Below are 12103 nucleotides of genomic sequence, written 5' to 3'. Positions count from 1 at the left end.
AGTCAACCTCACATAGACTTCCAAATTTGGACAAAAATTTCTTAAGTTCTTATGAAAGAAGTCTGACTCCAAATGTCACCAAGGACTCAACTGTCCACTTTGCATGAAAAATGTAGGTAACACAAAGAAGAAAAGCTGATGACCAGAGGGACTCTTAACTGTTACTCTCTGCTAGTGAGAACAAAAGCAAAAGCATGTCATGCATATTGTCTCCAACCTGCATTCTTACGGAAAGGGTTATGCCCACTCCACAGATGTGAATACGGAGGCCACAGGTCAGTTAACTACTAACTGTTGGAGCCAGGATTTGAACACACACAGTTTATCTGCCTCAAGACTCTAATGCTTTGATCAGCTGATGTCAGCGGAGCTCAAACAGCCAGCTGACTGGTGCCACCTCCCTCCCACCCATGACCGAACGTCCTCGCTGGGGAGCCGGCCCGCAGTCCTGAGCACCCTCACCAGAGCTCCTCAGCCTCCCTCTGGGCCTGCAGCCTCGCCCTCTCGGCAATCAGCTCCTCAGAGATGTCTTCATAGGGCTTGTCGCCGGGGCCTTCTCCCATGATCCAGACCCAGACCTCGCCATCAGCGCCCAGGAGCCACTGGATGTGCTTGCCGCTGGCTGCCTCGCGACAGGAGGAGGAACAAAGAAGGAAGGAGCAGCAGGTTTGATTTCCCTTTGCTAGGAATGACCTACGCTGGCTGATGGCACACACCATCACACCCCTTACACAGTGCCAGCCGTCCATCAAAAGGACTCCAGAGGGACACTGGCACAGACCAGGACCGTGACCCCCTCGCCCTTCCCCTCCCTCTAAGGAGCAACACGAGAGCCAAGCCAGGCTCCTCAGCGGGCTGAGGCCCAGCTCCCCTGAGATTCCCAGTAGAGACAGCAACAGGCAGTGCTCTCTGAAGGAAGTCTGAGGCCCTGAGGCCCCGTGACCTACATTAGCCTGAAACATGAGCAAGGAATAAACCTGTGTCACACGCAGCCGCTGAGATTCCTCAGTTTGCCTGTGGCCACAGATTGCACTGATGACAGTGATGGAAGTGGAGATCTGTCTGCGAATGAGGCGCTGCTAAAGCAGAAACATGAACTACATGTGCTCACCTTAGCATCTGAGCGAGTGATGTTTAGGAGGCTAAACAGCAGGAGGTCCGAGTCACACGGCAGCAAAACACTGGGCAAAACTGTCAGACTCTATGGCTTTACAAGGCAGACCCCTGCCTCTGAACTTAGCATCCTAAGGAAACCGGTTGGAAATAAAGTGTTAGGAGTGTATGTTGGTTGCTAGTGGCTGTGTTTCAAAAGAAATGAATTCAAGAAAGAATTTGTGGCAGGCCTTTGGCCTCGCAGTTAAAACACTGGTTAAGATGCCTACATCCCATGGAGGAGTGCCTGGGCTCCTGACTCCAGCTTCCTGCCAGTGTGGACCCTGGCAGGCAGCAAGTGATGGCTCAGGTGAGGTGGATTGAGTTCCTGGCTCCTGGCTTTGTCTCCTCCATGGCTGGCATTTGGGGAGTGAAACAGCAGATGGCAGTGTGTGTGTATGTGTGTGTGTGTCTGTCTGTCCATTTCTGTGCCTTCCAAATAAATAAACAAAACAAAATTTTTTTCAAGTAAAGAATGTAAAGAATTGAACTCTTGGCGAGTAGAGTGAAGAGAACTGAGAGAATACAGAAATTTGGAGTTTAGAGAGTTTGGAAAAATCTTTTCTGCTTCTTCTAGGGCCCAAATTGCAAGAGATGGGATTTTTAAAGGTTTTACATGAATGAGCCAAATAAAACTTTAAATATATATTTATTTATTTAAAACGCAGAATAACAGAGAGAGAGACAGACAGACAGACAGAGATCCTCCATCCATGTTTCATTCTCCAGGTTCACGACGGTCAGGGCTGGTCCAAGCCAAAGTCAGGAGCCTGGAACTCCACCCAGGTGTCCCATGTGGGTGACAGGGGCCCAAGCACTTGGGCCATTATCTGCTGCTTTCCCAAGCACATTATCAGGGAGCCGGATTGGAAGCAGAGCAACCAGGACTCAAAACCAGAGCTCTTACATGGGATGCCAGCGTTACAAGCAGAGGCTTAACCCACTGGGCCACAATGCCGCCCCTCCCCAACCCTCCAGTAAAACTTCTAAACAGAATAGCAGTGATGGTCATGAGGGAGTGCCCCATGGACCTCCAACCACAGAAAGAAAAACGGACTGAGCACTCCGGCCCCTGGGATCTGTGTGCCCAAGGCCATGCTTCCCAGGGGCTGTCCCAGCCTTTGGCTGCGCGTGGCAGGCTCATTCCTGGGAGACACTGACTCCTTGCTACAGGACTGCATCCCTTGCATGGCCTCGCTGCCTAGGACACCTCCATCCTGCTGCCTTCCCTTTCCCCTTCACACAGGGTCAGCCTGCATCGCGACATGATGGCTCTCCAGCCGCCTCCAGCTCCCTGCTCCACTCCTCTCCTCATGAGCATTTCCCTTAATGACACCCTTGTGTGGTGCTCCAGTTTCAATATTGTGCCCCCCTCCAGAACTCAGGTTCTGGTCCCCAAAGTCTTATGTTAAATGATTCTGAAGAGGTGGAAACTCAGTCCAATTATGATGCTTAGTGTCCGGGCCTTTGAAAGGAGTGACTGGATTGGACTAGATCAAAGGGTGGAACCCCCAAGACTGAGCCCTGCTAACTTTAATAAGGACAGAGAGATAGACATGGGCTCCCTGGCTCTTGCTATATGATGATCTGTGCCACCCTGGGACTCTGTCAGCAAGAACACCATCACCAGACACCAAACCTATAGGGCCACCCAGTCTTGGACTTAAACCTCCAAAATTGAGCTAAATAAACCTTCTCTCTCTCTCTCTCTCTTTTTTTTTTTTTTTTTTTTTTTTTACAGGCAGAGTGGACATTGAGAGAGAGAGACAGGGAGAAAGGTCTTCCTTTTTGCCGTTGGTTCACCCTCCAATGGCCACCGCGGCCTGCGCATTGCACTGATCCGAAGGCAGGAGCCAGGTGCTTCTCCTGGTCTCCCATGGGGTGCAGGGCCCAAGGACCTGGGCCATCCTCCACTGCACTCCCGGGCCATAGCAGAGAGCTGGCCTGGAAGAGGGGCAACCAGGACAGAATCTGGCGCCCGGATCGGGACTAGAACCTGGTGTGCCGGCGCCGCAAGGCGGAGGATTAGCCTATTGAGCCACGGCGCCGGCCAACCTTCTCTCTTTATAAAGGTAGTTGCCTCTACTATTTCACTGTAGTAATGAAAACTTGACTAATGCATCTGATAAACCCCATCCCAACCTCTGCCTCTCAGAGGAAACAGAAAAACACAAGCACATTAAGAGTGCAACGTCTAACCCCCAAATACGCACAATTTTGATGGATCTGTTAAAAAGAGATTTTAAAAGAGACTGCCACCTCTCACAGCCTCAAGGCACATGGCCCTTGGATGAAAGGGAGAGACATGAGGGTTGAGAGGCAAAGAAGTCCATTTGAGAAATGTTATCCAGAGGAGAATTTTAGATGATGCTACCGGGAACTGGAAGCCAGCAGATCAGAAGCCTCCTAAGTTTCCGAGTTGGCCTAAAAAGCCTTTGATTATTCAAGACATAAAAAACCCTTGGGCACCCAACTCTGATGAGCAGGAGGCATATTTAAAGACACTGATCTAAGGAGAGTGTCTTAGAGGTGACAGGCTTGGGATGATACGGCTTCCGCACATTCAGACCAATGCAGAGCTTGGGAGACTGTGAGTGAGCTGAATGCAGTGCCTGGACGGGGCCTGAAGGCACTCCCACTACGGAGGCTGAAAGTGTATTTTATACAGAGAATAAAATGTGCGGTGACAGTGACAATGCTAAGTCCACCACCCATTTCCTCTTCCCCGGCCCACAGATGTCTACAATCCTCAGCTTCCCTTCAGTTCCATGGGACCGTATGAACGGCATTCTTGTCTTTGAAATGTCAGGGAAAGTGATGTGATTTGTGCCACTTTCACACTGAGGTTACAGCAGTAGGTATGCCTTTTGCACTCGCTCTCTCTGGTACAGGAAGCTCAAAACAAATGACTCAAAGCTGGAATTTCAAGAAAAAAAAAAAAAGTAGCCAGATCCACCAGCCTTCGCTTCAAACCAAGCCACACAGAAAAGCAGCTCAACACACACCAAAGTGTGAAGCAGTCAAGAAACGAAACTCCATCATAGTAATCTCCTGAAATATCAGGATTAACCTATTGTACAAGGAAGCATTAATTCCCATGTGTTTGTGTGTGTGTGTGTGTGTGTATACACTATTTCTTAGGATGTTCAAAAGCAATGTAATAATAGAGAAACGAGATTAATTATGACTTCTAGAAACAGGACAGCAATCACCACTAGATTTACAAAACTCAAATTAATAGTAGAAAAAAGTAAATTATAAGAGATTTACCAATCCTCAAAAATAAGTGAAAGGAAAGAGAACACAAAAAAAAGTGTAACTACATCAGCAGACACTGTCTGTACCCTACCCACTATCCAACACAGCCCACCTTTCTCCCTCACCAGAGGACTCTCAGATTGTTCATGGAGTAGCAGAGGTCCTTCACGTGCAAGAAAGGTGAGTTTCTACCCCAGCCTCATAGGAAAAATAGCAACTTATCTAAATCAGTCATGTAATACTATTCTCACTGGCAAGTGACCAATCTAGGAGTGACCAGATGTCCCTAATCCTGACAACGCAGATGCAGGCAGAAGCCCTAGTGAAGGACTCTCTTCTCCAGAGGTAAAGACTTCATCAGAGAACCTCCTCACGCTTGGCTCTTTCACCCACCTCCTTCTTCATGCTGGAAAGAGGAGGCAATGCCTTGAGTTCCCAGAAGATTTTTACAGCTAAGAATAGGGTAGCAGAAAGAAGAGATGGGTCCCTGATAATTTTGTTGAGCAACCTTATTAATACCATCCACTAGGCAGGCATTTATCCTAGTAGTTAAGACATCCACTTACCACATCAAGGGACCTGGGTTGGACTCCAGGCTCTGGTCCCTGACTCCAGCTTCCTGCTAATGCAGAACTTGGAAGGCAGTGGTGATGGCTCAAGCAATTGGGTTCCTGCCACACACATGGGAGACCTGGATTGAGTCCCCAGATCCCAGCTTCGGAGGCCCTGGCCCAACCCCAAACATTGTGAGCATTTGAGGGATGAGCCAGACAATGGGAACACCTACTCTCTCCCTTTCTTTCACACAAATAATTAATTGATTAATTTTTTAAAACACCACCCACTGTAGACACCTCCAGATTTCTTATCCTTTGAGAAAAATCGGGAACTTAACAAAATAAAGATCTATGATTTAAGTTAAATATGTCACTATAACTACAAAAGAGTTATTCAACTGAGCAACTATTAGTTGTGTTCTGCTCAAGCACATCCCCACCTGATACGGACAATAGGCACACAAAAACAGAGAAGCTCTAAGCCTGAAGTGCATCATTAAAACAAGAAACAGGAATAGCATCAGTTCTCCTATTAAAAATCTGAGATGGTCGTATGTGATTTAAAAAAAAAAAAAGGCAAGAGAAAGCTATGTGTTATCCAAAGAAAACATGTATTTTGGAGGCCCACGTTGCGGTACAGCAGGTTAAGCCACCAACACCATCTTTGCTTCCATTCCAGCTTCCTGCTCATGTGCTTGGGAAAGCAGTGGAACATGGCCCAGGTGCTTGGGCCCCTACCATACACACGGGGGACCTAGATGGAGTTCCAGGCTCCTGGCTTCAGCCCAGCCCAGCCCTGGTCCAGCACCAGCCATTGTGGCTATTTGGACAATGAACCAGTAGATAGATGGAAGATCTCTCCCTCTCTCTCTCTGTCTCTATAACTCTGCCTTTCAAATAAATAAATAAATCTTTAAAATAAAGAAATGAAAGGGGCCAGCTCTGTGGTGCAGCAGGTTAGAGTCCCGGCCTGGAGCACCGGCATCCCATATGGGCACGGGTCTTAGTCCTGGCTGCTCCTCTTCCAATCCAGCTCTCTGCTGTGGCCTGGGAAAGCAGTAGAAGATGGCCCAAGTCCTTGGGCCCCTGCACCCACATGGGAGACCCAGAAGAAGCTCCTGGCTCCTGGCTTTGGATCTGCTCAGCTCTGGCTGTTGCGGCCATCTGGGGAGTGAACCAGCGGATGGAGGACCTCTTTTTGTCTTTGCCTCTCTCCGTAACTCTGTCTTTCAAATAAATCAAATTTAAAAAAAAAGAGATGAAAAAGAAAACATGCATTAAAGGGAAAAAACGGGGGGGAGAGGGAGTAAAAACAAAGAGCTAAGCCATAGACCATGCAAAGGCAAGTAAAAGGGAAGCAGAAATGGCAATGTCAGACAAAGCAGAACTCAAGGACAAAGGCATTAAAGAGTACCACGGATAATAAAAGATGCAACCCACAAAGAAGATAAAACACCATAAACTTTATACAACAAACATAACAGCCAACTGCATAAAACAAAAACTCTTAACAACACAAGGAGAATCTGAAAATGTATACGAGTCTATACTCATGGAGCGGGGGGTGGTTTACTATATCTATTTCAGGAGTGATTCAAATAGATTTTTTAAGGTAGAAAAATTGAAAATACAGTCAACAAATTTTATTTAATAATTACATATCTTTATTCCTTAAACATTGAGCATGTGCTGTTCTTTAGATCTTGCAACTCTGAGAAAAACTAAATAACCCCAAAAATTTCAAAAAAATTTTATTAATTTATTTTCATTTTATTTGAAAAACAGAGAGAGACAGACAGACAGACACACAGAGTTCTTCTATTGGCTGGATCACTCCCCAAACACCTGCAACATATGGGGCTGAGCTGGACAGAGGCCAGGAGACCGGAACTTCACCTGGGTCTCACATCACAGTAGCAGGAATGCAGGTACTTGAGCCATCATCTGCTGCCTCCCAGGGTCTGAACTACCAGAGGCTGGAATCAGAAGCAGAACCCAGGGCCTGCCACCTGTAACACCAGCATCCCATATGGACACTGGTTTAAGTCCCGGCTGCTCCAACTCTGATCCAGCTCCCTGATAACATGCCTGAAAAAAAACAGTGGAAGATGGTCCACATGCTTGGACCCCTGAACCCACATGGGAGACCCGGAAGCAGCTCGTGGCTCCTGGCTTCAGCCTGGCCCAGCCCTGGCCATCGTGACCAGCCAGGGGTGTGAACCAGCAGATAAAAGATCTGTCTCCTTTCTATGCTCTCTGTCTCTCTCTCTCCTTCTCTCTCTGTCTCTTCTGTTCTCTCTGTAACTCTGACTTTCACATAACAAATTAAAAAAATAAAATAAAACAGAAGTCAATGGAGAAAAAATAGTCATAAAAATTCTCACTGCTCTACCCTTATGACTGGGGAAAAAGAATTTCTTTTACGAGACAAAACACAGAGCTGGCTGCTTATGATGCCACATCCCGTATCAGAGTGCCAGTTCCAGTCCCAGCAGCTCCGCTTCCTATCCAGCTCCCTGCTTATGTGCCTGGGAAAGCACTGGAGGATAGCCCAAGTGCCTGGTCCCCTGACAGCCCACAGGGAAGATCCGGATAGAGTTCCTGGCTCCTGGCTTGGCATCACAGTCATTTAGGGAGTGAACCAGCAGATGGAAGATTTCTCTCTTTCTCTCTTTCTCTCTCTCTCTCTCTCTCCCCCCTCTCTCCGCCTCTCCCTCTTTCTCTTGTCACTTTGCCTTTCACATAATACATAAACCTTTTTTTAAAAGACATAAAAAGAATACCTGTTAGAAACAATGTTGATAAATGTGAATACAGATTAAAGTTTGAGATTTCTACACCAAAACACCATAAAGACAATTAAAAATCAATTGATTGACAGAAGACATTTGACCACACGTAATTACCCCACAATTGCAACCATGAATAAAAGCAATAGTAACAGCAAACCTCTCCAGGGGGCTTACTACTAGTTGAAGCAAAACACATTTTATATTTATTAATATTTTAAGATCTAGAACAATTTTTTTCAACCGCAGTTCTGAAACAGAAACAAGCCCTGAAAAAATCATCTGAATGACAATTCTTCTCAACTCTCCCAAGGGTGATGCATAAACAGTACCAGACTGGGCCCAGATGACTCATTCCATACAATGCACTCCTGAGGTCAGCAGTGATCAACAATTTGCTTTCAAGATCCTTATATACACCCTCAAATACTGAGTTTCTCAAAGAGCCTTCGTTTATGTGGGTTCTGGCTATCAATATTTATCATTTTTGAAGTTAAAGTTGATAAAAATTTTCTTTTTTTATTTTCTTTGAGATACAAAAGGATAGACAGAGAGCTCTCATTTGCTGCTCTAATCCCCAAATGCTTACAATAGCTGGAGGGCCAAAGCCAGGAGCCAGGAATTCAATCCAGATCACTCATGTAGGTGGCAGGAACCCAATTACTTGAGGCATCGCCTTCATTAGGGTCTTCATTAGCACGGGTCTGGAATTAGGAACCAGGGCTAGGAATCCAACTGGAATATCTCCATGTGAGATGCAGGCATCATAACCACACTTTAACTGCTAAGACAAATGCCTGCCCCAAGTTGATACATTCTTAGTTATTTATTCCAAATAATGGTAAGCTCACTATGTTTTAACATATATAACATTCCTATGAAAAATAACAATATACTCTAAAACAAAAGATTTGTAGTTGGGAACCATAGGGGGAAAACTCCAAGACATTAGTCAGAGAAATGATTTTTTTTATATAAACCCGAAAGCACAAGCAACCAAACAAAACCAGACATGTGGGGTTACATCAAACCAAACTAAAAGCTTCTTCATCATCAAGGCAACAACCATCACAGTGAAGAGCCAACCTAGGGGCTGGTGCTGGGGCACAGCTGGTTACAGCCCCGGCCTGCAGTGTTGGCATCCCATGTGGGCGCCAGTTTGAGTCCCGGATGCTCCACTTCTGATCCAGCTCTCTGCTAATGTGCCTGGGAAAGCAGTGGAAGATGGCCCAAGTCCTTGGGGCCCTGCACCCACGTAGGAGACCTGGAAGACGCTCCTGGCTCCTGGCTTCGGATCGGCTCTGCTCCAGCCATTGTGGCCATTTGGGGAGTGAACCAGTAGATGGAAGACCTCTCTCTATCTCTGTCAAATTAAAAAAAAAAAAAAAAAGGAGCCAACCTATGAAATGGGAGAAAATATTTGTAAATTGTGCATCTAATAAGGGGTTAATATGCAGCTTGAGTGAGGAACTCAGTGAAACAACTCAAAGGCAGGGCAGGGTGGGGGGAACAGTTTAAAAATGGGTGAAGGCTATAAACAGACATTTCTCTACAAGTGAGGGCCAGCATATGGCATAGCAGGTAAAGCCGCCAGCTGTGACGCCGGCATTCCAGCTGGTTCAAGTCCCAGCTGCTCTACTTCCAATCCAAGTCCCTGCAAATGTACCTGGGAAAGCAGCAGAAGATGGCCCAGTGCCTGGGCCCCTGCATTCACATAAGGGACCTGGAACAAGCTCCTGGCTTCGACCTGTCACAGCCCTGGCCATTGTGGCCTTTTAGGGAGTGAACTAGTAGACGGAAAATCTCTCTCTCTCTCTCTGTGTAACTCTGCCTTTCAAATAAAAAAAAAAATCTTAAACTCTACAAGTGACAAACAGGTATATATAAAAAAAAAAAACTCAATGTCACTAATATCAGAAAAATGCAAATCAAAACCACAATGAGGGTTCACTTCACACCTGGTATGAAAGCAATTATTAAAGACAAAAGACAACCAGTGCTGGCCAGGACATGGAGGAAAGGGAGCCCCGGCACATTGTTGGTGAGAATGTAAATTAGTACAGCCATTGTGTAAAACAGTATGGGAGTTTCTTCTGAAATTGAAAATAGAAGTATCCTCCAATCCAGCAATCTCACTACTGGGTACATATACAAAGGAAATGACACCAGTATGTTGAAGAGATGTCTGTACGCCCATGTTAATTGCAGCATTATAATAACAGCCAAGATAGGGAATCAACCTCCTACCCATCCACAGACAAATGGATAAGGAAAGTGTGACATGGAATTCCATGCAGCTTTTACAGAGAAGGGAGTCCCGTCATTTAGAATATGGATGAACTTGGAGGACACAGAAAGACAAATGCCATACACAGTCTCACTTAGATGGGGAACACAAAAAGGAAGTTACCTGGCCGGCGCCACGGCTCACTAGGCTAATCCTCCGCCTTGCGGCACCGGCACACCGGGTTCTAGTCCCAGTCGGGGTGCCAGATTCTGTCCCGGTTGCCCCTCTTCCAGGCCAGCTCTCTGCTGTGGCCAGGAAGTGCAGTGGAGGATGGCCCAAGTACTTGGGCCCTGCACCCCATGGGAGACCAAGAGAAGCACCTGGCTCCTGCCATCGGATCAGTGCGGTGCGCCGGCCGCAGCACAGCGGCCGCGGCGGCCATTGGAGGGTGAACCAAGGGCAAAGGAAGACCTTTCTCTCTGTCTCTCTCTCTCACTGTCCACTCTGCCTGTCAAAAAAAAAAAAAAAAAAAAAGATAGAAAAAAGGAAGTTACCAGGGTCTAGGGACATGAGAGCAGGGGGAGATGATGGAATTCTATATATATGAAAATTATACAGAATATTATAATAGATAACATCATATATTGTATATCTTATTTATGTATAATATACTATATAATTTCCATATGTGTGTAGTTAGATATATCATATATAATTTCCATATATATATATAGTTAGAAGACTGTCCTTATTTTATATTTTGGCAAACTATTCAATGTCTGACCTAATAGAAAATAGACAGATCACTCATATCTGCTCCTGCATTCACTCCATTACAATATGCAATTTTGGTTGAACTATATTTAAAAAAATTGACTTCACTTAGATATGTGGCTGGAAAAAAAAGAAGAATTGATAGCTTTTTCAGATATTCTTTGACACTGTACCAAAATTCAAACAAGCTGTGGTTTCAAACAAGTTGTGCTGTGGAATCTGAGATCATATCAATGAACTGATTGTACTTTGCTATAATGAAATCCATTGGTCATGTTAGCTTCTTAGTTTTCATCAGTGTGCCATGGTGACATGAGATGTTACTATTATGAGGAGCTGGGTGAGAAGTATATGGAGATTCTCTGAACTTTGTAACTTCTGTAAATCTAAAGCTATCTCAAAATTAAATGCTTAAGCATTTACAAAGCAAAATAAAAATACTTTGGGGGCCAGCACTATGGCATGGTAGGCTAAGCCTCTGGCTGCAGCACTGGCATCCCAAACAGGTGCTGACTGGTGTCCCTGCTGCTTCTCTTCTGTTCCAGCTCTCTGCTGATAGCCTAGGAAAGCAGTAGAGGATGGCCCAAGTGCTGCGTGGGAGATCCAGAAGAAGCTTCTGGCTCCTGGCTTCGAATCAGCCCAGCTCTGGCTGTTGCAACCATTTGGGGAGTGAACCAGAGAGTGAAAGACCTTTCTCTCTGTCTCTCCCTTCCTCTGTCTGTAACTCTACCTCTCAAATAAATAAATAAAATATTTTTTAAAAAATCCTTTGGTTTATGTTTCACTTTGTATCGATCTTCTATTCATGAATGATTTTAGAACATTACTCACTATTTCTTCAGAAAATACTGATTTGCAGGTAGGCATTTGGCCTGGCAGTTAAGAATCCCACCCCACCTCACCCCATATTGGAATGCCTGGGTTCAGTCCCCAGCTCTGGCTCCTGACTGCAGCTTGGTGCTAATGCAGACCAGGAGAGGCAGCAATGATGGCTCAAGTAATAGTGTGCCACATGGAAGCCCTGAATTGAGTTTCTAGCCCTCTGCTTTGGGCCCGGCCAGGCAGACTGACATTTGGGGAATGAACCAGCATATAGTGGCTCACTCTCACTCTTGTCTGTTTCTCTCCCTCTCTCTTTCTTTCTCTCTCTCTCTCTCTCTCTATCTCTCTCTCTCTCTCTGCTCTCAAATAAATAATAAAAATAAACATAAGAAAATAATAGTTTATTGAGTCAAGCTGGTCTTCCAAATGTGGACTCCTTTTTATTTTACAATATCAGTAAAGTCACATTTCTAAATGTCACCATTAATCTTATGAGAAAAGTCATTATATATTTGGCAGTTAAT

At 45.5% G+C, this 12103-nt stretch overlaps 1 protein-coding gene across 3 annotated transcripts in view; it reads right to left on the bottom strand.

The window, feature by feature from the left end:
* SH2D4B (SH2 domain containing 4B) overlaps positions 1–12103 on the bottom strand; it is a 114082-nt gene that overhangs the window by 73576 nt on the left and 28403 nt on the right. For 2 of the 3 annotated variants that reach the window (XM_051833051.2, XM_070057949.1), the window contains one exon: positions 463–622. In XM_051833051.2, coding sequence (XP_051689011.1) covers positions 463–622 — 160 coding nt within the window. Of the gene's footprint in view, positions 1–462; positions 1554–12103 lie in introns of those variants that run through there. The other variant, XM_070057948.1, reaches the window with a different exon arrangement.

Source organism: Oryctolagus cuniculus, chromosome 15 (genome assembly GCF_964237555.1).
Source record: "Oryctolagus cuniculus chromosome 15, mOryCun1.1, whole genome shotgun sequence".
Lineage (NCBI taxonomy): Eukaryota > Metazoa > Chordata > Mammalia > Lagomorpha > Leporidae > Oryctolagus > Oryctolagus cuniculus.
The sequence above is the reverse complement of the archived record's forward strand: the minus strand, read 5'-3'. Positions and strand labels throughout refer to the sequence as shown.